The 27,294-nt window shown below is 45.9% G+C and overlaps 1 protein-coding gene across 2 annotated transcripts; it reads left to right on the top strand.

Moving 5' to 3' along the window:
- Positions 1 to 47: 47 nt before the first annotated feature.
- Positions 48 to 26,034, top strand: LOC141104526 (oocyte zinc finger protein XlCOF7.1-like). 2 transcript variants are annotated; one of them, XM_073594120.1, is made up of 7 exons: positions 48 to 192; positions 12,446 to 12,634; positions 18,857 to 19,012; positions 19,097 to 19,220; positions 19,345 to 19,511; positions 21,206 to 21,314; positions 24,974 to 26,034. In XM_073594120.1, exons 2-7 carry the CDS (start codon positions 12,539 to 12,541, stop codon positions 25,705 to 25,707), a joined length of 1,386 nt encoding a protein of 461 aa, XP_073450221.1. In that variant the 5' UTR covers positions 48 to 192; positions 12,446 to 12,538; the 3' UTR covers positions 25,708 to 26,034. The 2 variants fall into 2 exon arrangements, with proteins under 2 accessions (XP_073450221.1, XP_073450222.1); XM_073594121.1 differs by having other exon boundaries at positions 103 to 192; positions 12,527 to 12,634.
- The last annotated feature ends 1,260 nt before the right edge of the window (positions 26,035 to 27,294 follow it).

The following is a 27,294-nucleotide window of genomic DNA, read 5'->3' as shown; positions in this document are numbered from 1 at the left end:
CAAGAAGAATTTTGTAAATAATGAGGTTGGAGTCATCTCTTTCTGATTAGTTCAATATAATTATTTAGAAAGTAAGAAAGTGATTGTAGGCGAGATGTCATGCCTGGAAGGAGGCAGCCATGTTGTTGTAGCCCAGTGGTCTTTCACAGCAGCTTGTAGGATGTAGGTGGGATCTGGCTGCACACTGACAAGGTAGTGATGTCTTTTTGTTCTAGTCTTATTTTACTATAATATTATTATCATTAGGTATGCTATTCTATTACTATATATATATGTTATATGTTTTTTATTCATATAAGCTGCTTAGTAAAGAGACAATGAGTCATGGGAGAGGGGTATATCATATATTGCATTTTATTATTCATTAAAATGTGCAGTAATATTTTATTGTTTTTATATAAAATATATACTAGACATATCATTAATATTGGATGCACATGGAGGCGATAATAATGCGTTCTAAACCCAAGAATAGTGATGGGCTCAGGCGTGTTCGGATCAAGCCTGCCAGGAAGCTTGCACTGCACACCACCAATCATAGGCAGCATGTGTATATGCAGCTGCCGGTTGGGAAATGCCTTACTGATTATGATTGGCGGTGTGTAGTGACGGCTTCCTGGCGAACTCGATCCAAACACGCCCTATCACTACCCAAGAACAAAAATATAACACATTGCAGTCCTTAGAATCTTTTTTTTTAATTATCTTCACCTTATGATCTGGTGAATAACACATTTCCTGTCCTAGAGTGACAATGCTCACTCCATTGTCTATGGAGGGAGCCATGGTTGTCACTCTAGGCAATCCTCCTGATCTGAACCACAAAAGCCTCCTTGGCTCCTTATAAGCCAGTAGTTATCAACCAAATTGAGACCAGTGGCAGGTACATTCTTCCAAAAACGTCTGGGCCCCTCAGAAAAAGAAGCAAAATTTCATACTCACACAATAAAAGTATGGCCATGCAAAAACCTCAGTTAGACTTACTGGTAACTGTATTTCTAGTATGGTTGTCCTGATACCGAGCATTTGTTTGAGTATTTGTACTTGCACAAATGCTCCCGATGCCTAATCCGATACCTGCAACCGGAAGTTGGCGGACGGAGAGGAGATCGATCTGGCAGCAGTAGAACTATGGGTAAACTAGCCGGGGCAGGGATGCAGGGCGCTGCCGCATATTCGGTACAGGTAGTGACAGCTCCATCGGAGGGTAAACATCACGACGCCCATCTTGGTACACCCTGCACTTGGCTGCAGTAAGCCAGCAGCGGACATCTTGTTACACCCAGCCCATATAGTTCGGGCTGGGTCTAACAATGTCCACTGCTGGTTTACTGCAACGAAGTGCAAGGTGTACCAAGATGGGTGTCGCAGCATACTTACTAGATGTTAAATGTCATGAATGATGAGAGGCAAGGAAGGATTTTGCAATGCTATATGCCATATAGCATTGCAAAATTCAACCTTTCCTCTCATCATTCATGTCATTTATTGTGCAATTGCCAGTCAGTGCTGCATTTCAGTGCCCATCAGTGCCTGCCCATAAGGGCTGCCTATCAGTGCCATCTATCAGTGCCCATAAGTGCCGCCTATCAGTGCCATCTATCAGTGCCAGCCATCAGTGTCAGCCATCACTGCCAGACACCTGTCAGTGCCACCTATCAGTCCCCATAAGTGCCGCCTATCAGTGCCATCTATCAGTGCCCATCAGTCAGTACCATCTATCAGTGCCAGCCATCAGTGCCATCTATCAGTGTCAGCCATCAGTGCCACCTATCAGTGCCCATAAATACTGAGTACTTACTGATCATATATGTACTGAGTGCAGGGTGTGCTATGTACTGAGTGCAGGGTTGCGGGGTGCGCTATGTACTGAGTGCAGGGTGCACTATGTACTGAGTGCAGGGTTGTGGAGGGGGGGAGAAGAGGGGGAGGAGGGGAAGAAGGAGGGGGAGGAGGGGTGGAGAGGGTAGAGGGAGAGGGGCGAAGTGAGAGAGATCCTAGCCCTGTCTACAGTCCCTCCTGCGGGAAGGTGTGTGTGTGACAGTACCTTCTATGCAGTGCGCAGAGCCCATTCGTATAGTGCAGTGATCACGAAGCTGCTCCATCCAGTGGATCTCCTGCTGTCTCTGGCTCCCTGCAAATCCTGCCCACCCATCCTAATCTCAGGTCAGCCTGTCCATTAGTCCTGGGCAGGGAGGTCTTCAGAGCTCTTCTCCCTGCTCCAGGGCAATCTGTTCTGGCCGCCCTCACGGCTCCTCATCCCGGCCGCCTCCTGGAGCCCTCTGCTGGGTGCTGTCCCCCTCCCCGGACCGCTCTCGATTGGTCAGGCTGCCGCTGGATTCACAGAGTGCCCGAGGGGGGAGGTGAAGTTAGCAGCGCTGATGTGGAGATCATGCTTGGAGACGTGAGCAGCGCCGGCAGAAAAAAGGTCCTGGGCCAGCGCTCCCCTGCCAATAATTTCAATGGAGCCAAGTGCTGGAACTTTTTCCGGCACTTGGCTCTGCTCCGGGACATTACTATGATTGGCCAGGACCCCAGGACATAGATCCATTTCAGTCCCAGCCAATCCGGGGTGGTTGGGAGGTATGCTATAGTGATGGGTGAAAGTGGAGAAGCTCATCCACGTGGCTGTCTTACAGATTCGTTCTGGTGAAGATAAAACGATAATTCTCCCACTCTACAAGACTCTGGTCCGGCCGCACCTGGAGTATGCTGTCCAGTTCTGGGCACCAGTCCTCAGGAAGGAGGTACTGGAAATGGAGCGAGTACAAAGAAGGGCAACAAAGCTAATAAAGGGTCTGGAGGATCTTAGTTATGAGAAAAGGTTGCGAGCACTGAACTTATTCTCTCTGGAGAAGAGACGCTTGAGAGGGGATATGATTTCAATACACAAATACCGTACTGGTGACCCCACAATAGGGATAAAACTTTTTTGACAGAAGAGAGTTTAACAAGACTCGCAGCCACTCATTAAAATTAGAAAAAAAGAGGTTTAACCTTAAACTACGTAGAGGGTTCTTTACTGTAAGTGCGGCAAGGATGTGGAATTCCCTTCCACAGGCGGTGGTCTCAGCGGGGAGCATTGATAGCTTCAAGAAACTATTAGATAAGCACCTGAATGACCGCAACATACAGGGATATATAATGTAATACTGACACATAATCACACACATAGGTTGGACTTGATGGACTTGTGTCTTTTTTCAACCTCACCTACTATGTAACTATACTATGTAACCAGCTCGTTCCGCCAAGGTTGTTGCCACAGCACGGGTTGAATGAGCCGCCACCCCTGTGGGAGGTTCTACTTCCGAGGCCCTATAATCTTCTTTGATGGCCATCCAAAGCCATGTTTCTATTGCGTTTTTAAAAGCTCTGCAACCTTTACGCGCCTCCGAGAACAGTATAAACAGGGAATTTGATTTTCTAAACCCCTTTGTAACCTCAAGCTAATGTAACAAGCATCTTCTCACGTCAAACTATGAAACACCCTTTCCTTAGAATAGGACGGTGATGGACAGAAAGTTGGCAGAATTATCTCCTGGGATCTATGGAAAACGGAAGAGACCTTTGACAAAAAAAACCTGGGTCTGTCCTCAGAACTACCCAGTACATAAAAAAAAGTAAAAAAAAGGTTCAATAATAGATAGGGCCTGCAGCTGGCTGACCCTTCTAGCTGAAGTAACTGCCACTAAAAGAGCTAGTTTTAAAGACCAATCATTAATTGTAGCGTCTTCCAGTGGTTCAAAAGGACTTTTAGTCAGACCCTGTAAAATCACTGACAAATCCCATTCGGGAAAGAATTTAAATGGCACTGGCCTGGCCAGCGCCCTTAACAACCTAATGATCAAAGGGTCCTGAGATAACTGTCTCTCTAAAAATACCGACAAAGTGGGCGCCAAACCCTTCTCCATTCCATCATGGAGAAACTCAAGAACGGAAATGAGTTCCTGTAGAAAAAAATGTTTTTAAGTGCACCAGGAGTTAAAACATTTACATGTTTTCAAATAAATAGCCCTTGTGACCTTTTTCCTGCTATCTAGCAGTGTCAAAATTAAATTGTCGGACAAACCATTTTTCTTCAGGATTCACTCCTCAGTATCCATGCTGCTAGCCTGAGATGTCCTACATTGGGATAAAGGAGAGGTCCCTGACTCAGCAGGTCCTCTCACAAGGGCAGCAACCAGTGGGGTTCTGCTGCTAAATTCAGGAGGGTTGAGAACCATGCCCTCTTGGGCCAATAGGGGGCTACTAGAATTAGGCTTGTGGCTTCTTCCTTCAATTTTTTGAGCACTAGAGGAATCATCTGAAAAGGGGGGAAAGCGTAACACAAGCGGAAGGTCCACGGCTGGGCTAGTGCATCCAGACCCTCGGCTTGGTCCTGCCTGTTTAGAGAGAAGTAAACCGGTACTTTTGAATTTAACTGAGATGCAAATAGGTCAATCTGGGGAACTCCTCATTTCTTTACTATCATCTGGAAGATATCTGTATTCAGGCTCCATTCTAACTCTAGCACTCCTCTCCTGCTTAAGAAGTCTGCTACCTGATTTAGGCTGCCTTTTAGATGTACTATTATCATAGATGCTAGATTGTTCTCTGCCCATGTCATCCATGTCAGGATCTAGAGGAATGAGGCCAGAAGAATCCTGCTTCTTGTGCCTCCCTGCTTTGAGACGTAGGCTACCGCTGTGGCGTTGTCGGATAATATTTGAATGTGATGGCCCTTTATTATTTCCTTGAATGACCAAAGCCTCATGAGAATGGCCCTCAGGTCTCTCCAATTGGAGGATCTCTTGGCTTCCCTGTTTGCCCAAGACCCTTGGGCAATCTGGCCTATGAGATGCGTGCCCCCACCCCAGGAGCTTGCATCTGTTATTAACCTCTTTGCTGCCAGAAATGTCCAGAACAAGCCCCTGTTTAAATTTGTTTGACTCCTCCACCACCATAATTTCCTCTTGACCCTAGAGGGAATCATGATTTGTTTTTCTAATGACTCCCGTACGACCAATTCTGCAGAATTGCCTGCTGGAGATATCCTGAATGGAGGCGGGCCCACCGAACAGTTGGGTTCAAGGCTGTGAGAAGGCCTAATGTTGACATGGCTGCCTGAACTGTAATTGGTAAGCTTGTCTGGACCTTCTTCACTGCGTTCTGAACTTTCATTATTTTTTCCTCTGGGAATTTTTTTTTTTCCTGTACAGATTTGATAGTATAACCCAGGAATCTGATTGTACATGTACATTGCTCTAAGGCAATTTCTCTTACCCTGCTGCTCCAAAAAGCCCTCTATCCCACGTGGAGGGTGCGAGCCCTGTATGCAAACAGATACTTAGATACTTAGAAGAAAAGAAGGCTGGACGGCCGCACTCCTATGCAATTTCTATATTCAGGTGCCGGATACAAAGGTGAACTACAGGTTTACATGTTTCACACCAAGGTCGGGTGCTAACTCATAGCTCCAGCTATGAGTTAGCACCCGACCTTGGTGTGAAACATGTAAGCTGATACCTGTAGTTCACCTTTGTATCTGGCACTTGAATAAAGAAATTGCATAGGAGTGCGGCCGTCCAGCCTTCTTTTCTTCCCAGGAATCTGATTATCTGGGAAGGGACCAGGTTCGACTTCTCTCTGTTCAGAAGCCAGCCCAAACTTTCTAAGTGGCGCTCCGTCTTTTTAAACTCCCTCCACAAAAGGTCTTTTGAGTTGGCAAGGTCTTTGGAGATCGTCCGCATATGGTACAATCGAGATTCCTCCCATCCTGATCGGTGCCAAAGATTCCGCCATAATTTTCGTGAAGATCCTTGGGGAAGAGGAATGGGAGGGCCCTGAATGGAAGATGCAATACTACTCCCCCCCAACTTGACTGCCAATCGCAAATACTTTTGTGATGCTGGTGCTATGGGGACATGTAGGTAAGAATCCCAGAGGTCTATGGACACTAGTAAGCATCCTGCGTTAAGAATTTTCCTCACTGAAAAAAATCGTATCCATGAAGAACTTCTTGTATCGAATGGACTTTTAAATTCAGAATTAACCAAAACCTCCCCGATGGCTTTCTGACTAGGAACACGTGTGATTAGAACGCTAGTCCTTCCTCTTCCCGGGGAACTGGGATAATTACTTCCTGTTCTAGAAGTTCCTGCAAGCAAGATGTTATTGCCAGAGATTTCTCTTGACCTCTGGGAACCTCAGTTACATAAAACCAACTTGGCAGGGTTTCTGAGAATTCCAGTCTGTTCCAGTCTGTAGCCCTCCGATATCACCCTGAGGACAAATGATTTGGATGTTGCCATCTTCCACTGTGGAAAAAAGGTCTGCAGCCTTCTTCCCACAGTCGGGCTGGTTGGGAGGTCAGAACAACACCATTGTTCTGCCTCGACCCATTTGAGACCTCCAGGGTCTCTTGTATCCCACCTCCTTAGAATCCTGGGTTTGGTGAAAAGGACGAAAATTATTTTTTTTTAACCTGCGGGGTAACCTTCTTTTTGGCTGGAAAGGCCTTCTTTTTATCTGCCGTTTTGACTAAAAGGCGCCAAGATCAGGGCCAAACAACTAAATGGAAGACCACAGAGCTTCACTTTTGAGGCCGAATCTCCTGACCACGTTTTAACCGACAATGCCCTCCGTGCCGAGTTTACTAGTGCCGAAGATCTTGCAGGCATCTGCATAGGTGTGTGCCATGTGTCCCACCGCCTTTGGTAACACTGGCAAAGTGTCAAACAGATCTTTGCGGGAGGTCCCTGACTCAATATTGCCATTGCCGGCTTGAGGTTAGCTAGCGTTGAGTCCCCGGTCTTTTTTTAACAGGGAATCAACTCTCTTATCCATAGTGTTCTTCAGGACCCCCATATCCTCGAACTCTAGGTCGGTATTTCATGAGACCTGTGAGAAAGCTGCATCAAGCTTATGTCTTTTGTTCCAAACCTGCGCACTATCCTCGTCAAAAGGCAATCTTCTTTTAAGCGATCTTGAAAAAAGGGTGCCCTCTCTGGGTCTTTCCATTCCTTTTTTACAGCCTCTGAAAGGACTTTGTGCACCGGAAACACCTGATGCTTAACCTCACCCATACCCTGATACATTTTTTCATGCAGGGATAATTGGGCCCTATCCTCCTTGATGTTCAGGGTGGTATGTATGGTTTTCAACAGGTCATCCACCTCTTCCAGGGACAAACTGTAACTGGAGGAAGATACCTCCTTCTCTTCACCCTCCTCTTCATCTGACCCCGGGGAGTCATTTCCCTCCTTCTCTGACTCGCTGACCTCCCTAGGAGCCGAAGTGGATGGGTGAGGGCTGGATAGTGGATTACCCCTAGTCTGTGCCACGGGATGCTTATCCAGATAAGATCAGAAAGACTGAAAAGTGTCTGCCAACTCTTTCTAAAAACAAGTGAGAAGCTCACTGGGTTGGGCAGAGGAAGCCGCTGAGGAGGTTTCCTCTTTGACTAAATCTGCTATACAGGACCTACATAAAGGCTTGGTCCAAGAGTCCCTAAGGGTGGCTTTCAAGGAGGGACATCTCTTTTCGGGGGGAGGAAAAGCATGCTTGGTCTTTTGCCTGAAAGGCAAGGCTGGTGGTTTTGCTGGAGCAATGTGGGAGACTGGAGGGGGGTGGGGGGAATTGTGGGATCCTGCGGGGGTCACTATGGGGGCTGAAGGCTCTGTAGCAAGCTAGGGGCACTGTTGAAGGTTTGTGGGTACCGTGGGAACTGAGGGTTCTTAAGGGGCTGGGGGAACTGTGAGAGGTTGAGGGGCACTGTGGGTCAGGATGGGAGGTTGGGGGACATTATAGGAGCGGGGAGGTATTGTTGAAGGTTGGTGGGTACTGGGGGAACTGAGGGCTCTTAAGGGGCCCGGAGGCACTGTGAGAGGTTGAGGGGCACTGTTGGTCATGATGGGAGGTTGGGGGGGCACTATGGGAGCTGGAAGGCTTTGTTGGAGGTTAGGGATTCTGCAGCTAGCTGTAGGCTGGGAGGAGAGAGGTTGTGGCCCAGCAGTGAGCCACAGACTGGTGGTTGAGCCATTACATAGAGGGGCGTTCCATTGTAGTTCACAGAAGGTAGCTGGGAGGCTAATTAGATTGTTTGATAAAGCAGTTCAGTCCACAGTAAATTACAAACATACTGGAATTTTGGCAAGATAAACAGTTAGACCTTGTTTACATGGGCAGCAAGAGTGTGATAAAACCAGACCGATTTTACTTCCCCCCCACGCCCACCTAATAGGACAACATACAGCCAGAGGGGACTGTACAGGTGCCATGGCATATTTTGCATATGGCAAATGTTCGCAGTTGCGCCAGTCTCATTGGCTTCAGTGGGTGAGTTTGACAGGCGGTGATGGCTTTCAACTCAACAAGCCAAATGCTCGGCTCGTGGTTGTGGCATGGTCCAAGCGACCTCAACGGGCCAGTTTGAAAGGGGGTGATTCCTGTAAAACTTGACTTGACTGTCAAACTTTTGGTACCTGATGCAGCTGATTTATAACTATGCTTTACTCGACCCTGATCAAGCTGTAATAAGCTGGTATTTGGTAGCAAAATGTCAAGGATGTTGACTGTATTTTTATTCCCTATAGTTTCACAAAAAATATCCATAGTACTGTGTGTACACTCCTATGCTCCTTTTTATTGCCTCAAGCCCCACACACCAGCTGAAACTTCACCTTGCTGACATATTGTTGAAAAGGGCGTGAAAGGGAGGTCTATTTTATCTTGTCATTGGTAGGGATGAGCCGAACACCCCCCTGTTCGGTTTGCACCAGAACATGCGAACAGGCAAAAAATTCTTTAGAACACGCGAACACCGTTAAAGTCTATGGGACACGAACATAAATAATCAAAAGTGCTAATTTTAAAGGCTTATATGCAAGTTATTGTCATAAAAAGTGTTTAGGGACCTGCCCCAGGGGACATGGATCAATGCAAAAAAAAATTTTATAAACGGCCGTTTTTTTGGGAGCAGTGATTTTAATAATGCTTAAAGTGAAACAATAAAAGTGTAATATCCCTTTAAATTTCTTACATGGGGGGTGTCTATAGTATGCCTGTAAAGGGGCGCATGTTTCCCGTGTTTAGAACAGTCTGACAGCAAAATGACATTTCAAAGGAAAAAAAGTCATTTAAAACTACTCGCGGCTATTAATGCATTGCCGGTCCGACAATACACATAGAAGTTCATTGATAAAAACGGCATGGGAATTCCCCACAGGGGAACCCCGAACCAGAATTTAAAAAAAAAAATGACGTGGGGGTCCCCCTAAATTCCATACCAGGCCCTTCAGGTCTGGTATGGATATTAAGTGGAACCCCAGCCAAAATTAAAAAAAAAAAATGACGTGGGGGTCCCCCTAAATTCCATACCAGGCCCTTCAGGTCTGGTATGAATATTAAGGGGAACCCCTGCCAAAATTTAAAAAAAAATGGCATGGGGGGTCCCCCTAAATTCCATACCAGGCCCTTCAGGTCTGGTATGGATTTTAAGGGGAACCCCGCGCCAAAATAAAAAAAAATGGCGTGGGGTCCCCCCAAAAATCCATACCAGACCCTTATCCGAGCACGCAACCTGGCAGGCCGCAGGAAAAGAGGGGGGACGAGAGAGCGCCCCCCTTCCCGAACCGTACCAGGCCACATGCCCTCAACATTGAGAGGGTGCTTTGGGGTAGCCCCCCAAAACACCTTGTCCCCATGTTGATGAGGACAAGGGCCTCATCCCTACAACCCTGGCCGGTGGTTGTGGGGGTCTGTGGGCGGGGGGCTTATCGGAATCTGGAAGCCCCCTTTAACAAGGGGACCCCCAGATCCCGGCCCTCCCCCTGTGTGAAATGGTAAGGGGGTACAAAAGTACCCCTACCATTTCACTAAAAAACTGTCAAAAATGTTAAAAATGACAAGAGACAATTTTTGACAATTCCTTTATTTAAATGCTTCTTCTATCTTCCTTCGGTTTCTTCCTCCTCTTCGTTCGAACACGCGAACACCGTTAAAGTCTATGGGACACGAACATGAATAATCAAAAGTGCCAATTTTAAAGGCTTATATGCAAGTTATTGTCATAAAAAGTGTCTGGGGACCTGGGTCCTGCCCCAGGGGACATGGATCAATGCAAAAAAAAGTTTTAAAAATGGCCGTTTTTTCGGGAGCAGTGATTTTAATAATGCTTAAAGTGAAACAATAAAAGTGTAATATTCCTTTAACTTTCTTACCTGGGGGGTGTCTATAGTATGCCTGTAAAGGGGCGCATGTTTCCCGTGTTTAGAACAGTCTGACAGCAAAATGACATTTCAAAGGAAAAAAAGTAATTTAAAACTACTCGCGGCTATTAATGCATTGCCGGTCCGACAATACACATAGAAGTTCATTGATAAAAACGGCATGGGAATTCCCCACAGGGGTACCCCAAACCAAAATTTAAAAAAAAAATGACGTGGGGGGTCCTCCTAAATTCCATACCAGGCCCTTCAGGTCTGGTATGGATATTAAGGGGAACCCCGGCCAAAATTTAAAAAAAAAATGACGTGGGGGGTCCCCCTAAATTCCATACCAGGCCCTTCAGGTCTGGTATGGATATTAAGGGGAACCCCGGCTAAAATTTTTAAAAAAAATGGCGTGGGGTCCCCCTCAAAATCTATACCAGACCCTTCAGATCTGGTATGGATTTTAAGGGGAACCCCGCGCCAAAATAAAAAAAAAAATGGCGTGGGGTCCCCCCAAAAATCCATACCAGACCCTTATCCGAGCACACAACCTGGCAGGCCGCAGGAAAAGAGAGGGGGACGAGAGAGCGCCCCCCCCTCCTGAACCGTACCAGGCCACATGCCCTCAACATTGAGAGGGTGCTTTGGGGTAGCCCCCCAAAACACCTTGTCCCCATGTTGATGAGGACAAGGGCCTCATCCCCACAACCCTGGCCGGTGGTTGTGGGGGTCTGTGGGCGGGGGGCTTATCGGAATCTGGAAGCCCCCTTTAACAAGGGGACCCCCAGATCCCGGCCCTCCCCCCTGTGTGAAATGGTAAGGGGGTACAAAAGTACCCCTACCATTTCACTAAAAAACTGTCAAAAATGTTAAAAATGACAAGAGACAATTTTTGACAATTCCTTTATTTAAATGCTTCTTCTATCTTCCTTCGGTTTCTTCCTCCATCTTCTTCTGGTTCTTCCTCCGGTGTTCTCGTCCGGCATCGGCGTCTTCTTCCCTTCTTCTCCTCGGGCCGCTCCGCATCCATGATGGCATGGAGGGAGGCTTCCGCTCTTCTCTTCATCTTCTTCTCTTCATCCTCTTCTCCGGGCCGCTCCGCATCCATGGTGGCATGGAGGGAGGCTCCCGCTGTGTGATGCTTTTCCTCTTCTGACGGTTCTTTAAAAACGGGGGCGGGGCCACCCGGTGACCCTGCCCCCTCTGACGCACGGTGACTTCACGGGATTTCCCTGTGGCATTCCCCGTGACGACACAGGGAAGTCCCGTCAAGTCCCCGTGCATCAGAGGGGGGCGGGGTCAAGAGAAGAGCGGGAGCCTCCCTCCATGCCATCATGGATGTGGAGTGGCCCGAGGAGAAGAAGGGAAGAAGACGCCGATGCCGCGGAGGAGGTGCCGGACCAGAACACCGGAAGAAGAACCAGAAGAAGAAGAAGATGGAGGAAGAAACTGAAGGAAGATAGAAGATAGAAGAAAGAAGAAGCATTTAAATAAAGGAATTGTCAAAAACTGTCTCTTGTCATTTTTAACATTCTTGACAGTTTTTTAGTGAAATGGTAGGGGTACTTTTGTACCCCCTTACCATTTCACACAGGGGGGAGGGCCAGGATCTGGGGGTCCCCTTGTTAAAGGAAGCTTCCAGATTCCGAGCCCCCCGCCCGCAGACCCCCACAACCACCGGCCAGGGTTGTGGGGATGAGGCCCTTGTCCTCATCAACATGGGGACAAGGTGTTTTGGAGGGTTACCCCAAAGCACCCTCCCAATGTTGAGGGCATGGGGCCTGGTACGGTTCAGGGGGGGGGGGGGGGCGCTCTCTCGTCGAACTCGACTCGAACTCGAAGCTCATCCCTAGTCATTGCATATGTGGGCAGTGGGTGCAGGACATTAGACAGCATGCATAACTAAATATGATGGAGGAGCTTAATGGATTTTCAGTTAGAAAGAGGTAGCCACATGTAACTCTGTTTAGCCAGGCTTTTGATCCAGGCACCCCTTGCAAACAGCATAGTCAAGGCCTAAGACCACATTGCAGTTCACCAATACAGCTTGGTCTAGTACCTCCCCCCAGCCTGTGATTGGGTAATGAAGGAGCAGCAGATTTAATTGCCCGCCTACCCCCCAATAGACTGAATGCTGCTGTTCAGAAGCTGATACGATGAAATCGATGAAAACGATTGTGTTAGTTCTATATAAAAATAGGTTTATTGGTGTTTTAAGGGCTTCATAATTTGATTCAATGGTGGCTTTTTAGGTCTGCTTGGAGTTCGACTTTGAAATTCAAAATTTTAAGTGAATATAGGTGCATCTCCTAACAGTAAGTCACTTTCCCAAGAACTTCCCAATCATGGCTTACCCACAGAGGATGGAGAAGGAAAGGAGCAAGATAACGGAGAGGATATTAAACCTCACACTGGAAATCATCTACCTGCTGACTGGAGAGGTGAGGATTATGGGAGGTCACATGACATCACTCTTATCTCTATTAATAAAACACAGACCTGACCAGAGAGGTGAGGAGGATTCTGGGAGGTCACATGACATCACTCTTATCTCTATTAAAAAAAAACACAGACCTGACAGGAGAGGTGAGGAGGATTTTGGGAGGTCACATGACATCATTCTTATCTCTATTAACAATACACAAACCTGACCTGAGAGGTGAGGAGGATTCTGGGAGGTCACATGAGATCAGGGGAGGGCTGGCAGCCTTAGGCCTGGCGGACAGGCTAGCGGCCAGCCAGGTCCCAGCAGGACCTACATGCCTACAAGCCTGACATGCAGAGGGAGACCTCTTGTACGGCTCTGGTTCCAGGATCACTGGAGTGGGAACAGTGACCCTCGGAGCACAGTGGGGTATGAGGGCCTGCAGGGTTCGCTTGGCTGAAGATGTTGTCCGCTGGCAGAGACAGGAACAGGCTTGATTGCTGTGGATGCAGGTACGCTGAGAGGCAGCAGGCAGATGCACACAGGTGCAGGACAGCAGGCAGGTGCGCGCGGCGCGTCCATGACATTGCCCCCTCCTTAACAGCAACCTCCGGGTGCCTAGAAGAACCCTTTTCTGAGGGTGGCTGTGAAAAAACGCCCGGATCAGTCATGGGGCATGAACATCCTGCTGGGGTTCCCACAAGTTTTCTTCCAGGCCATATCCTTTCCATTTAATTAGATACCGTAGTTGGTTACCCCTTCTTCTGCAATCAACGACAGCCTCCACCTCATATTCCTGGTCCCCCTCGACTATTACGGGTTCCGGTGGGCCAGATCCCCTGTCCGGGAAGGGGTCTGGTATTGTGGGTTTCAGTAGGGACACATGAAATACCGGATGAACCTTGAGTGAATCTGGTAAAATGAGTTCGTAGGAAACTTTGTTTAGTTTTCTTTTAACCGGGAAGGGGCCAATAAATTTAGGTGCCAGCTTTTTCGAAGGGCAAACCATTCTGAGGTTGGTGGTTGACAACCATACTTGGTCACCTGGCTAAAGAGAAGTTCTCCTCTTCTTTTTCGATCATATGTCCTCCTGTTGATTGTCTGTGCCTTGGCCATAGTTTCTTGCAGTAGCTTATAGTTATTTTGTTTCAGCAATTCGACAGTGGTCTGTACTGCTGGAACCGGAGACTCCGGAATAATGTCAGGCAGAAAGACTGGATGAAACCCGTAGTTTGCGGAAAACAGGGACTGGCCTGTAACAGAATGGCTGGCATTATTAAAAGCGAACTCCGCCAAGGGTAAGAGTCCCACCCAATCGTCCTGGGCAAATGTGGTAAAGCACTGGATATATTGTTCAAGGGTCTGGTTTGTCCTCTTGGTCTGGCTGTTAGTTTGAGGGTGGTAAGCAGAAGACATGGATAGATCAATCTTCAGGACCCTACATAGTGCTCTCCAGAACTGAGAGGTGAACTGGACTCCTCTGTCAGATACTATGTTTGTTGGAATTCCGTGCAACCTGACAATTTCCCTAACGAAAACCCGGGCAGACTCCATGGCAGAAGGGGTGTTCCTTAATGGTATAAAGTGGGCCATCTTCGGCAAGCAGTCAACAACTATGAAGATAGCCGTGCACCCTTCAGACAGGGGTAATTCTACTATGAAATCCATAGCATAATGCTCCATGGCTGGTCAGGGATTGGTATCGGTCTGAGAAGCCCCCAAGACTTGGTTCTAGTAGACTTGTTCTGAATGCAGACAATACATGATTTGACATACTCTTTGCAGTGTTTCTCAAGGTTCAGCCACCAGAACATGCGTTGAATCAACTCAAGAGTCTTGTGGACCCCAAAATGGCCAGCCAGAAGATTATCATGACAAAGACTCAGTACTTTTGCCTGGAAAGTTTCTGGTACAAAAATGTTATTGTCTTTCCAAAGTAACGCATCATTGGGCAACAGGGTGACTCCTAGGGGGCTGGATATTCCCGCTAAAGCTTGCCTTAGGCTGGGCATCAAATCAGATTGAAGGAGTAGGAAGTTGCTGTGGGATAGGATGGTGTCAGGGACTGAGGTCTCTTTAGGGTCATTGAACATACGGGAGAGGGCGTCTGGTTTGCTGTTCTTTGACCCTGGCCGGTAGGTGATATGGAAAGAGAATCTGGAGAAAAATAGTGCCCATCGCGCTTGACGCGGCTTCAGCCACTTGGCGGTTCTCAGATACTTCAGATTCTTGTGGTCGGTATAAATAAGTATAGGATGTGCCACTCCTTCCAGCAGGTACCTCCACTCCTCGAGCGCAGCCTTAATAGCCAGGAGTTCCCGATCACCCACATCATAATTCTTCTCAGCAGGAGAAAGTTTACGGGAGAAGAAGGCTATGGGATGCATCAAATCCTTAAGGCCCTGGCGCTGGGAGATGACTGCTCCTACCACTGTTTCTGAGGTGTCCACCTCGAGTAGATAAGGTAAGGAGGGATCTGGATGACTCAAGAGGTAAAAAGCCCTTTTAAGGTAGTGAAGGCCGCCTGGGCCTCGGAATTCCAATGGAACTGGACATTCTGCTTTGTCAGCCTGGTGATTGGAGAAATGATGTTGGAGAACTCCTTGATAAACCTGCGGTAAAAGTTTGCAAAACCAACAAACTGATGTACCCCTTTTTTGTCTGATGGTGCAGGCCAATCCAGAACAGCTGTGACCTTCTGCGGATCCATCTTGAACCCCTCAGTGGAGATAACCAGACCCAGGAACTGAATACTCTGCCGCTCAAATTCATATTTTTTGGGTTTGGTGTATAGTCCATGTTGACGGAGTCAGCAGAGTACAATCTTAAAATGCTTCCCTGATCCAGGGATGTGGAAAAAATCAGGATGTCATCCAGATAGACCAGGGGTCTTCAAACTACGGCCCTCCAGTTGTTCAGGAACTACAATTCCCATCATGCTTAGTCATGTCTGTGAATGTCAGAGTTTTACAATGCCTCATGGGATGTGTAGTTCTGTAACAGCTGGAGGGCCATAGTTTGAGGATCCCTGAGATAGACGATTACAAAAATATCTAGACAGTCTCTGAAAATATAATTAACGAAGTACTGGAAGGTTGCAGGGGCGTTACACAGACTGAAGGGCATCACTAAGTACTCATAGTGGCCGAATCTCATACAGAAAGCTGTCTTGCACAAATTCGCACCAAGTTGTAGGCCCCTCGCAGATCCAGCTTAGTGAAGACAGCTGTGGTGCATAGTCTTTGAAAGAGCTTGGGTACCAGAGGCAAAGGATACCGGTTTTTAACCATAACTTTATTTAACTCCCGGTAGTCCACACAGGTCCGTAAGGTATGATCCTTCTTCTCTACAAAAAAGATTCCTGCTCCTGCCGGAGAAGTAGATGGTCGGATGAATCCCCTCTTAAGGTTCTCGTCCACATATTGCTTCAGCATTTCCAACTCCCACTCAGACAAAGGGAAGATTCAAAAATAGGATATCTATCCTATGTAGTGTGCTTTTCTGTATCAATTAATATTGTGTCAAAAATATACTGTCCACATAGTGTTACTAGTGACAAAATAATATTCCAAAAACTACCAAAAAACTGTTTAAAGTGCTAGTGCTAAAAAAAAAAAAAAAAAAAAATATGACAAATATTAAAAATTAAAAATATTTAATTTAGCGCAATCCACTTTTATATTATATTGATACTCTACCATTTTTGTGTAGGCTTACATGATTGCAGCAAACTAGTATATTTTTAGTTTTGCGCTGGTAGCACATCTGGTTGAATTACAATGGGAAGATTCGTCCGAAAGGAATCTCTGCCCCTGGCAGCAACTCAATTGGGCAGTCATATGAGTGGTGGGGAGGAAGAGTCTCCGCCCCCCCATTTACTAAAAACGTCCAGAAGCTCATGGTGTGGTTCAGGAACTAATGAACGTATTTCCGAGTCAGATTCCATACATAGTAGGGGGCCAGAAGCTTTCGGAGGTGTGGGCAGGCAATGTTCCTGGCAATAGGAGGATTGGAACTTGATACTTCCAGAACCCCAGTCAATTTGCAGATTATGGGCCTGAAGCCATGGCAGGCCTAGAATGACTGGGAATAGCGGGGATGCCATTGCATCCAGACTTAACAGTTCCTTGTGGTCTGTGGCAGTGATCACAGGTAGTGGAGGGGTCTCTTGGGTGACCAGACCTGATTTGATGCGGGACCCGTCTGCTAGGAAAATGGAAAGTCCTTGTGCCCTGGGTCGGAGTTGTTGGTGAGCAAAGTTTAGGTCGATAAAACAACTGCATGCCCCAGAGTCAACAATTGCCATCACTGGAACAGTTCTTCCTGGAAGTTGGAATACAATGAAGAGAGCCAGGTGCGTAGTATTGGCAGCAGGTGCTGAGTAACTGGACGGCAAGATGGATAGACATCTCCGGAACTTTGCTGGACAGTGTTGAGGGCTATTTCCTATTTTGAGGTTACTGGGTGGGCAGGGCACTGGGACAGGGTAAAGGGGGTGTCCTACATGCCATGATCAGCTCCCAGCAGGAAATACAGGCCAGCCACGGCCAGCAGGACCCATAGGCCATAGCAAGCTGCCAGCTGGATCCACAAGCCATGGCTAGCTCCCAGCAGGATCCACAGGCCATGGCCAGCAGACCCCACAGGCCATGGCCAGCAGGACCCACAGGCCATGGCTAGCTCCCAGCAGGACCCACAGGCCATGGCTAGCTCCCAGCAGGACCCACAGGCCATGACCAGCAGGACCCACAGGCCATGGCCAGGAGGACCAACAGGACATGACTAGCTCCCAGCAGGACCCACAGGCCATGACCAGCAAGACCCACAGGCCATGGCCAGCAGGACCCACAGGCCATGGCCAGCAGGACCCACAGGCCATCAGGACCAACAGGCCATGGCCAGCTCCCAGCAGGACCCACAGGCCATGGCCAGCAGGACCAACAGGCCCACGGCCAGCTCCCAGCAGGACCCAGAGGTCATGGCCAGTTCCCAGCAGGAACTACATGCCATGGTCAGCTCCTAGCAGGACCTACAAGCCAGCCACTGCCAGAAGAACCCATAGGCCATGGCCAGCTGCCAGCAGGATCCACAGGCCATAGCCAGCTCCCGGCAGGAAACACAGGCCATGGGCAGCAGGACCCACAGGCCATAGCCAGCACGGGACCTGACAGCCAGACAGTGTTGAGGGCTATTTCCTATTTTGAGGTTACTGGGTGGGCAGGTCACTGGGGCAGGGTAAATGGGGTGTATGGGGGGGGGATGGGATGTGGGGGTCAGCTGGGGGTGTCTGGGCTTTTCACCCCAGCGATGCCGATGGCAGCTCAGTAGGTCCTTGCACAGCCTCCTGGGGGGGGGATGACAACTTCAAGTTACAGCCAGTCACACCCTGCCTCTGCCTGCCTATATTCCAAAGACTCCGGGAGTTGTAGTTGAAAAATAAGCTGCACAGAAAGTAAACTGCTTTGTCAGTTAGTTCTTCTCTCTGTGACTATCTCTCTAAAAACTTCAGGTTGCACTGTTGCAGGCTTGCAGCCATCCAGCGCCCAGCCCGAGCCAGTCACATGATGTGCGTGACCCGTGACACACCTCTGAAGACGCCGTCTCTGGGAGTTGTTGTTTCCGGCTGCTGTGTGCTGCTGCTCAGTTCTCTCCACCCACCGCCACCAGGAACTTGAGAGCGGTCCGAACTACAACTCCCAGTATGCAGCGCGGGGAGCAACACAGCCAATCGGTGGCTGCTGTGGTCAACTTCCTGCTCAAAAAAAAAATAAAAATAAATGTCAGCAGACAGTGACCGTTTTGAATATAAGTTAGACGGCCTTGGGTGAAATTTCCACCCTGCCCCCCCCCCCGGCCCAGCCCGCCCTGTATGACATTACTCTAATCTCTAATAATAAAACACAGACCTGACCAGAGAGGTGAGGAGGATTCTGGGAGGCCATATGACATCATTCTTATCTCTTACCAACACACAGACCTGACCTGAGAGATGAGGAGGATTTTGGGAGGTCACATGACATCACTCCTATCTCTATTAATAAAACACAGACCTGACCGGAGAGGTTAAGGGGATTCTGGGAGGTCACATGACATGTCTACTATTTCTATTACTAAAACACAGACCTGAGCAGCAATTTGAAAGACAATGTAATAGCTTTAATTCTAAATTTAAAAAAAGCTTAATTTTGTTTGGAGGGTGGTAACCTGGTTGCTTTTTAATGACATATATTGCATATAGAATTATATAGCTTTCAAGTTATCAGATGGTTTGGTGGCATCCAACTTATTGAAGACTCAAAGCCCCATTATAGAGCCTCCATCTCACTCCCTAAGACAGAAGAACAAGAAGGTCAAAGAAGTCACCAGTGAGATCATTGAGCTGTTGACAGGAGAGGTGAGTGGTGCCAGGAATTCTGGGAAATTATCCTAACAGACAAGGGATGAGTCTGGATTGTGACTGTATCGTTGTGTGTGTCAGGTTCCTATAAGGTGTCAGGATGTCACTGTCTATTTCTCCATGGAGGAGTGGGAGTATTTAGAAGGACACAAGGACCTCTACAAGGACGTCATGATGGAGAACCGGCCGTCCCTCACATCACCGGGTAAGAGGAGACTTTCATTTCTTGTCATTGAGAGAAGAGTATTGAGGATCCACTTAGATACACACATCCTCTGATATAAAGACATAGAAACAATGTATTCAGTCAGTGTGTGTGTTTCCTACAGATGGATCCAGTAACAGAAATCCCCCAGAGAGATGTCCCCATCCTCTGTATACCCGGGACTCCACACAGGAACATCAGGACATCTCTCAGAAGGATCAGGTAGATGAAGCAGAAGATCTAAGCGATAACTTGAATCAAGAAGATCCTGTTGTCTCTGAGGATTGTGAGGTGGGTGCCAAATGAAATCTGGTATTACCGAGCTTAAACCTTGCTGGTCAGTGATTAATATACTGTTTAATCAAAGGGTTTGATTTACAAAAAATTTTGTTGGACGAATGTCACAAGAATTTTCCCAGCTATGATGAATTCTAGCCATGTTTTGCGCAAATGTTGATTTCATTTGAGTGTCAGCTCCATCTAGTGCCCATAATGTGTTGTTTTCTTGATTGAGGTATTTCAGAAAAAAAAAAAGAAACGCAATATGGCCACTATATGGAGCTGACAATCATAGGAAATACGGGAAACATGGTTGTATACCCTCAGATAAAGAAAAAAAAATGTAAAAAAAAATCCCTGTAAGGGAACGGCTTAATGAGCTAGTATGCACCGCACATGTTTAGGAGATATTTAAGGTAAGCCTTATTATAAAGAAATGGGTATACAACCACTTTAAGCACAATATCACGTCACATACCTGGTTGAGGAGCCTGCAGGGATGAGGACAGCCTCCCTTATACCTCCAGCTCAGGGCAAAAGTGAAAAGGTGGTCCAAGGGCATGGAGTGGCACGAGTGCCTTGTAATTTTTCCCTGTATTAGAAGACAGGGATATCTGGACTGATCAGTGTTGTGTAGTTTCCTTTCAGGAGATGACAGACAGGGGACTGGACATAGGAATATCAGGCAGGAACACTGTAGTTGCAAAGGAACAACCACCAAATCAGCAGACAGGTGGTAGACTGATGTCAGGTCAGCAACTGACAATCGGATCAGGTACAAGAGCATTAAAAAAAATTGAGGTTGAGGTTCAGATCAGAGTCAGTGTCAGCAATAGATGAGCAGGTCAGGAACACAAGGAGCAGGCATATGTGAAGTCCAGGTGCAGGCTGGCATCAGAACAGGCAGATATCAGGAGCAGGACAAGGCAAGCTGGATCAGTAGCCTGTAATCGGGAACAAATATGTAGTCAAACAAAAAAGTACCACTCTAATGCTCCTATCACTGATATCAGGTAATATGACCTGCAATCAACTGGTGCAGGTCGTTTAAAACGGCTTGTCAGGCTACAATGTGCTACAGAAAAATGACAAACGATTACGCACAGGATGCCGACTCACTGTAACCAAAACTAAGCCAGGTAGGGTAAGATGGCTTCAGCTCTGCTCTCCACCCTCAGGAGAGGTCCATCAGACATGTTTCTCCCCCTTAGTGGGCTTAATAGTTGAGTCGAAATGCGTCTTAGGACCTTTTCTGTGGGTGGAGAGCAGAGCTGAAGCCATCTTACACTACCTGGTTTAGTTTAGGTCACAGTGAGCCGGCGTCCTGTGTGCGATCGGTTACCATTTTTTGTAGACAGGCACGATGCCACAGATTGACAACTAACGCTGGCGACAAGATAGCACTGGCTATCTGCAGCTGACCAGTTTAATACCATATTAGCAAGAGGCCTGAATGCACATTCACACACACATACATGCAAATATTCCCAGCTGGTGGCAACCCATTTTGTGAGGCTACAAGGCAGCCTGCACCTGGATATGAACACAAATGCGCCAGTCTGTGCATTGGCAAGACCTTTAAGACACACGGTCAGAATTCATGATGGCCTGTTAAAATGCTTGTGATATTCTTCCAACTAATTGTTTTTATAAATAGTTGCCTAAGTGTCTAATTTAGCCATTAACATGCTTTTGACCTTATCCAGACTGAAGAGCTGATGATTATTAAAGCTGAGCCTGTAGATGAAAAAGAGATATATGCGAGTGGTCTTGAGCCATGTAAGGAGGAGGAAATCCCCGTAGAGATCAGCAGAGGTGAGTAATAAACACTAAATCCAGAGAAGAGTCCCAGATTCTCCTTGTTCAGTCACTACAACAATCTCTTCTTCTCCCCCCTCCTCTGTCAGTAGACAGTATGTGCCCAGTGGGGGAGTCAGGAGCCATCAGCCTCTATTAGACTCCGGCTCTCCTCCTCACATCATGCCATTGTGTGTTACCAGCCAAGAGACGTGACCAGTCTCCCCCCACACACACTCTCTGGGGTCTCGCATTCATCTCAATGGAGAAAAAAAAAACCCCACATACTGTTATTTTAGAATCTCTTACATTTTGTAGTAAAGAACTTTCCACAAGAGTCTGGGGTGTGTCTGTGGGATTTCGAGACTGTTCCAAAAGAACATTTGTGAGGCCAGGTACTGATGTTGAATGAGTTGGTGTTCCAGATCATCCCTAATGCCGTGTACACACAACCGGTTTGCCGTCGTACTAAACTCAGACGGTTTCTCCGATGGAATTCCATTTAAGCAGTCTTGCCTACACACGGTCAACCCAAAGTCCGACTAAAGTCCGACCGTCCAGAACACGGTAACGTACAACACTTAGGACGGGACTAGAAAAAGGAAGTTCAATAGCCAGTAGCCAATAGCTTCCATCTTGTACTTGCTTCAGAGCATGCGTCTTTTTTGGTCCGGCGGACCAGCATACAGACGATTGGTTTTCCTGATAGGAATTGGGTCAGTTGGAAATATTTAGAACATTTTCCATTTCTAGCTCCGTCAGAATTTTCGAAAAAAAAAAAAGTCCGATGAGGCCTACACACGATCGGTATATACGATGAAAAGCTTCCGTCTGACTTTTTCTGTCGGACATTCCGCTCGCGTGTACACGGCTTAAGGCTGCATTCACACCTGAGCTTTTTTTGAGCATTTTTATGTGTGGTTTTAGCGCATTTTTATGTGCGATATGCATGTTTTTATACAGAAATATAGTCGCGCTAATAAAGGGTGTAATGAGAACTGCAAAATTGAGTGCCTCAAATAATGACATAAATTATCACAATAATAAATGCAAAAAATAAACGTTTGAATCAAAACGTGCGAACATAAATTAATTAAACAATTGTCCATACAATAAATGCGCAGAGAAGTGAAGTAGTGATGATTTTAGTAATGATTTTACATAGGAAAGTCCATAAAGTGAAAAAACAGATCCCACAGTGATGGGTGATGTGAATTCTCATTAAAGTGCCAAGTGCATTGATGGGACCTCCACCGTAGGAAAACACTGCCGCTTACCAGAGAGCGATGGTCCCTTATTACAGGGGACCACGCTAAGCAGATGGCTGTAACCCCAGCCCGGGATCTCACAGGCAGGCACTAGATACCGGAGTGTCCGTGGGGATCCTCACCATCAATCACAGCAAGGTGATGTGGTTACCAAAAAATAAAACACACAAAGTGCTCCACATAGCGTAAATCCTTTTACATTTAATGGATTGATAAAAGTCAAATGAACACTTACAAATTGAAGAAATAAAAACGGCAAACAGAATAAGAAAGCTGGCCGGCTTCGGATCAGCCTGTAGCTTCCGGGACTGGACGTACAATGGTGACGTCAGGACGTAGCTCCTCCTCCCTATGTCGTTTCGTCACTAACGGACGTGGTCACGGGATACGGGCGGCGTCCTGAAGCACCGCTTATATACATAAAAAACCCCGCCTCACTCAGACGGGACACAATGGGCGCCATTCCACTTGTGTCCCGTCTGAGTGAGGCGGGGTTATCTATGTATATAAGCGGTGCGTCAGAACCCCACCCGTATCCTGTGAACACGTCTGTTAGTGACAAAACGACGTAGGGAGGAGGAGCTACGTCCTGACATCACCGTTGTACGTCCAGTCCCGGAAGCTACGGGCTGATCCGAAGCCGTCCGGCTTTCTTATTCTGTTTGCCGTTTTTATTTCTTCAATTTGTAAGTGTTCATTTGACTTTTATCAATCCATTAAATGTAAAAGGATTTACGCTATGTGGAGCACTTTGTGTGTTTTATTTTTTGGTAACCGCATCACCCTGCTGTGATTGATGGTGAGGATCCCCACGGACGCTGCAGTATCTAGTGCCTGCCTGTGAGATCCCGGGCTGGGGTTACAGCCATCTGCTTAGCGTGGTCCCCTGTAATAAGGGACCATCGCTCTCTGGTAAGCGGCACTGTGGGATCTGTTTTTTCACTTTATGGACTTTCCTATGTAAAATCATTACTAAAATCATCATTACTTCACTTCTCTGCGCATTTATTGTATGGACAATTGTTTAATTAATTTATGTTCGCACGTTTTGATTCAAACGTTTATTTTTTGCATTTATTATTGTGATAATTTATGTCATTATTATTTGAGGCACTCAATTTTGCATCTCTCATTACACCCTTTATTAGCGCGACTATATTTTTTTATTACTCTGATTGGTGTCGTATAACACTTTTTAGTTGCAGCCTTACTTTTTCATTTTGATTGTTAGCGCAGTATTCTTTATACATCCACTATGTTTTTATACAGCGTTTTTGTTAGCCAATAGAGAAAACTATCATCCGTTGCATCATTTGTTGCTAGGTTTTTCAGCTTTTCCATCAGCTTTTATTTCTTTTTTTATTATTCACTATTTTTTTTTTTGTTAGGGTAAGGGGTTAGACTTAAGGTTAGGTTAGGATTAGTGGTTAGGGTTATTTATTTATTTTTTGTTAGGGTTAGGGAGTTAATAATATCACTACTAATAATAATAATAAATTAATAAATGTAAAATAAATACACAAAAAATTTTAATAAATACATTAAATGAATACTATATAATAATAAATAATTAACCCCAAACCCTTAAAAAAAAAGAAATAAGAATAATAATAAGAAAATAATAATAGATAACTAAACACCCTAACACAAAATAAAAAATATTGATAATAATAATTTATTATTTTATAATTATTATTAATAATAATAATAATAATAATAATAATATTTTTTTGTTCGGGTTTGGGTTTTTATTATTATTAATATTTTTTTTAAGATTTAGGGTTAATTATTATTTATTATTACATATTAATTAATTTTTTTTATGATGATTTTTAGTTATTTGTGTATTTATTTTACATTTATTTATTCATATATTATTACTATTTTTTTATTTTACAGTTTTTAATTTGAGCAGAAAAACATGCGAATGCGCACAAAAACACAAAAAATGGCGCATTTCCAATAATTTCTATGGGAATAAAAACATGCCATAAACGTGCAACTCTGCCCAATTTGAGCTACAAAAAAAGCTCCAGAACTTTTTTGAGCTTCAGATGACTTGGAGTGGAGATGTGAACCAACTCCATAGAGCATAATTTTTTTTTTCCTCCTGTGTTTTTGGAACTTCGAGCTTCAAGCTACAAAATGCTGAGGTGTGAATTGGGCCTAAGGGGTTTAGGAGGGTTGAGGGCATTGCTCTGAGTTCTCCACACCAACCTTTATGGACTTAGCTTTGCGCACTTCTACTAATTAACTTTCAGAGATGTAGTATACATGGTTCTATGTACTATTAGAGTCAGAAGAGACCAATCTCTTCTCACATTTCTGCGTAAATGTGTTTGTTTTTAGAAAAGTTTGATGAAAGCCATTAAACCATGCTTCTTTATTGCCAATTCTTATTTTCTCCAGCTGGACTATATGACAGAAAAAAAACAAGGGACTGCTCCATCAGTTGTTCAGACGGTGAAATAGAAGATTATGACATTGCAGTAGATTCCCCAGGAATGAGGGAACGATTGACCACCATGAATCTTGATCCAGTACTTTATAGCGCAGGGCTGTCCTCTGATGCCTCTACACCTTGGCAGTGTTTTCCTCATCATTCACTTCCTACTCATCGAAGTCCAAAAAAATTTGCCTGTTCAGAGTGTGGAAAATGCTTTACACAGAAAGCTCACGTTGTTAGGCATGAAAAAGTTCACTTGGACGTCAAGCCGTATTCCTGTTCAGTTTGTGGGAGGTGTTACGCTCACAAATCCCACCTCACCAGTCACTTGAGATCCCACACTGATGATAAATGGCACTCCTGTCCTGACTGTGGAATATGTTTTGGACATAAAGTATCTCTTGTCAGACATCAGAGGATCCACACCAACGAGAAGACATTCTCTTGTACGGAGTGTGGAAGATCCTTTACCCAGAAATCCCATCTGGTTGACCACTTTAGGATCCACACGGGAGAAAAGCCATATTTGTGCTTACAGTGTGGGAAGCGGTTTACCGTCAAGAGAGGTCTGGTCAGCCACGAGAAAATCCACAGTGGTCAAAAGCTGTTTTCATGTTCTGACTGCGGGAAGTATTTCACCCGGAAATCCTATCTGGTCAACCATCGGAGGATTCACCAATGCAAGCTGCTTGTCTGATATCTTCCATGAGGGCCATTCCACACAAGAATGATCTTCCACAGTGCAGTATAATGTAGGAATGTAGACTGGCTATGACATAAAGATAATACTCTATATGGGTAAAAGTACGTGGACACTTCACCAAATGATCAGGTGTTTCCGGTGAAAGGTTAAAGCTGGTATTTAGGTATGGCTTTTTTTGCAGCTTGGATCAATAATGAGAGGAGCAAATTCATATCAATGTTAATGGTTTTGAAATAGGATGTCCAAGAAGCTCATACAAGTATTAGGGCTCATTTACCCTTGCTTCAACTTTAACACACATTAAAGCACCTACCGCTTCAATATGCTTTTATGATGTGTTTGCGATGTTTTGATGCTGTTTTTTTTGAAGCTTTAATGAAGCTTGGCAAATTCCCTGTGTATGTTGATTTTACCCCCACTCAGCAGATCCCCAACCCGTTAGTAGCAGACTACCAGCTCATTGGCACCCTAATTCAGCAGATCCCCAGCTTATTAGTCCCTCAGTCAGCAGATCTCCACTCAGTGGTACCCCAGCTCTGCGGATCCCCAGGTCATTAGTAACCCCCAGCTCTGCTGAACCCTACTCAGTAGTAACCCCAAGCTCTGCTGATCCTCCTCTCTCCGGTTCCCGCTCACCTCCCGCTATATTGTTACAATGCTGTGCACCACGTGTGACATTTGATTGTCATTTCTCCCATTCTGGTCCCACAGCTCTGTTGATCCTCTGCTGCTCAGTCCTTGCTCTCCAGTCTTCACCTTCCAGCATTTCCATGTTGCGCACCACGTGTGCCATCTGCTAGTTGCTCCGCTCCAGTCTGGAACCTGCTCACCTTCCTGTTGCTCCACACTAGATGTGACATCTGCACCAGACACTCCCAGAATATATACTCATGAACCAGAAGTGACTGCTGACGACGTTTTCCGGTTCACTTGTTGGTTTACCAGTACATACTGAATTATCTCATACCTGCAATACCTACAAAACAAAGTGAAGCTAATGCTACATAAAAGCCCCTCAAATGTTGCGGGTGATGTTAGCGAGCATTATCAGACTTCTATGGAAGCTTTGAAGCATCAAGAAAGCGACGTGGGGTATCATTTTTGCAGCAAACACAATGTGTAAACAGGACTGTAAGGTGACCATTTTTGTTTTTAGTGACAGGCTTTGATTGGCATTCAGCGTAAGCGTGTCCAATGCCACATTTTGAAGCAAGTGTAAATGAGATGTTATGGTCAGGTGTTCACAAACGTTTGGCCATATATTGTATTTAGTTGCCGACACTGGGATAGTTTCATTTACCTCCAGAAAAACCATCTGCGTGAGTTTGTTCCCCGTTGTGGTTGCATGCATTTCCTCCGGGCATTTCTTCATTTTGAACATACTAGTTGGCCAACTGCATTATTAAGAAAAAGCTGTTCACAGTTCTTCGGTGACGGATTTAAGGATGTTAGACTGTAAGCTTTTTAGACCAATACTAAGTCCAACGGTCCATTGTTCTCTGTAAATTGCTTTCAAATTCATTGGTATTAAACCAATCCATAGAAGAGATTCCCAGTTGAATATTTTAATAAATGATAAAC

Source organism: Aquarana catesbeiana, linkage group LG08 (genome assembly GCF_042186555.1).
Source record: "Aquarana catesbeiana isolate 2022-GZ linkage group LG08, ASM4218655v1, whole genome shotgun sequence".
Classification (NCBI taxonomy): Eukaryota; Metazoa; Chordata; class Amphibia; order Anura; family Ranidae; genus Aquarana; species Aquarana catesbeiana.
The sequence above is the reverse complement of the archived record's forward strand: the minus strand, read 5'-3'. Positions and strand labels throughout refer to the sequence as shown.

What these genes read in the sequence shown, in the direction of transcription:
- LOC141104526 (XM_073594120.1), top strand. Translation starts at nt 12,539, where the DNA reads ATGGCTTACCCACAGAGGATGGAGAAGGAAAGGAGCAAGATAACGGAG. An exon ending in TTGTCTCTGAGGATTGTGAG is followed by an intron (nt 19,512 to 21,205) that starts GTGGGTGCCAAA and finishes GACCTTATCCAG; the next exon opens with ACTGAAGAGCTGATGATTAT. An exon ending in CCCCGTAGAGATCAGCAGAG is followed by an intron (nt 21,315 to 24,973) that starts GTGAGTAATAAA and finishes TATTTTCTCCAG; the next exon opens with CTGGACTATATGACAGAAAA.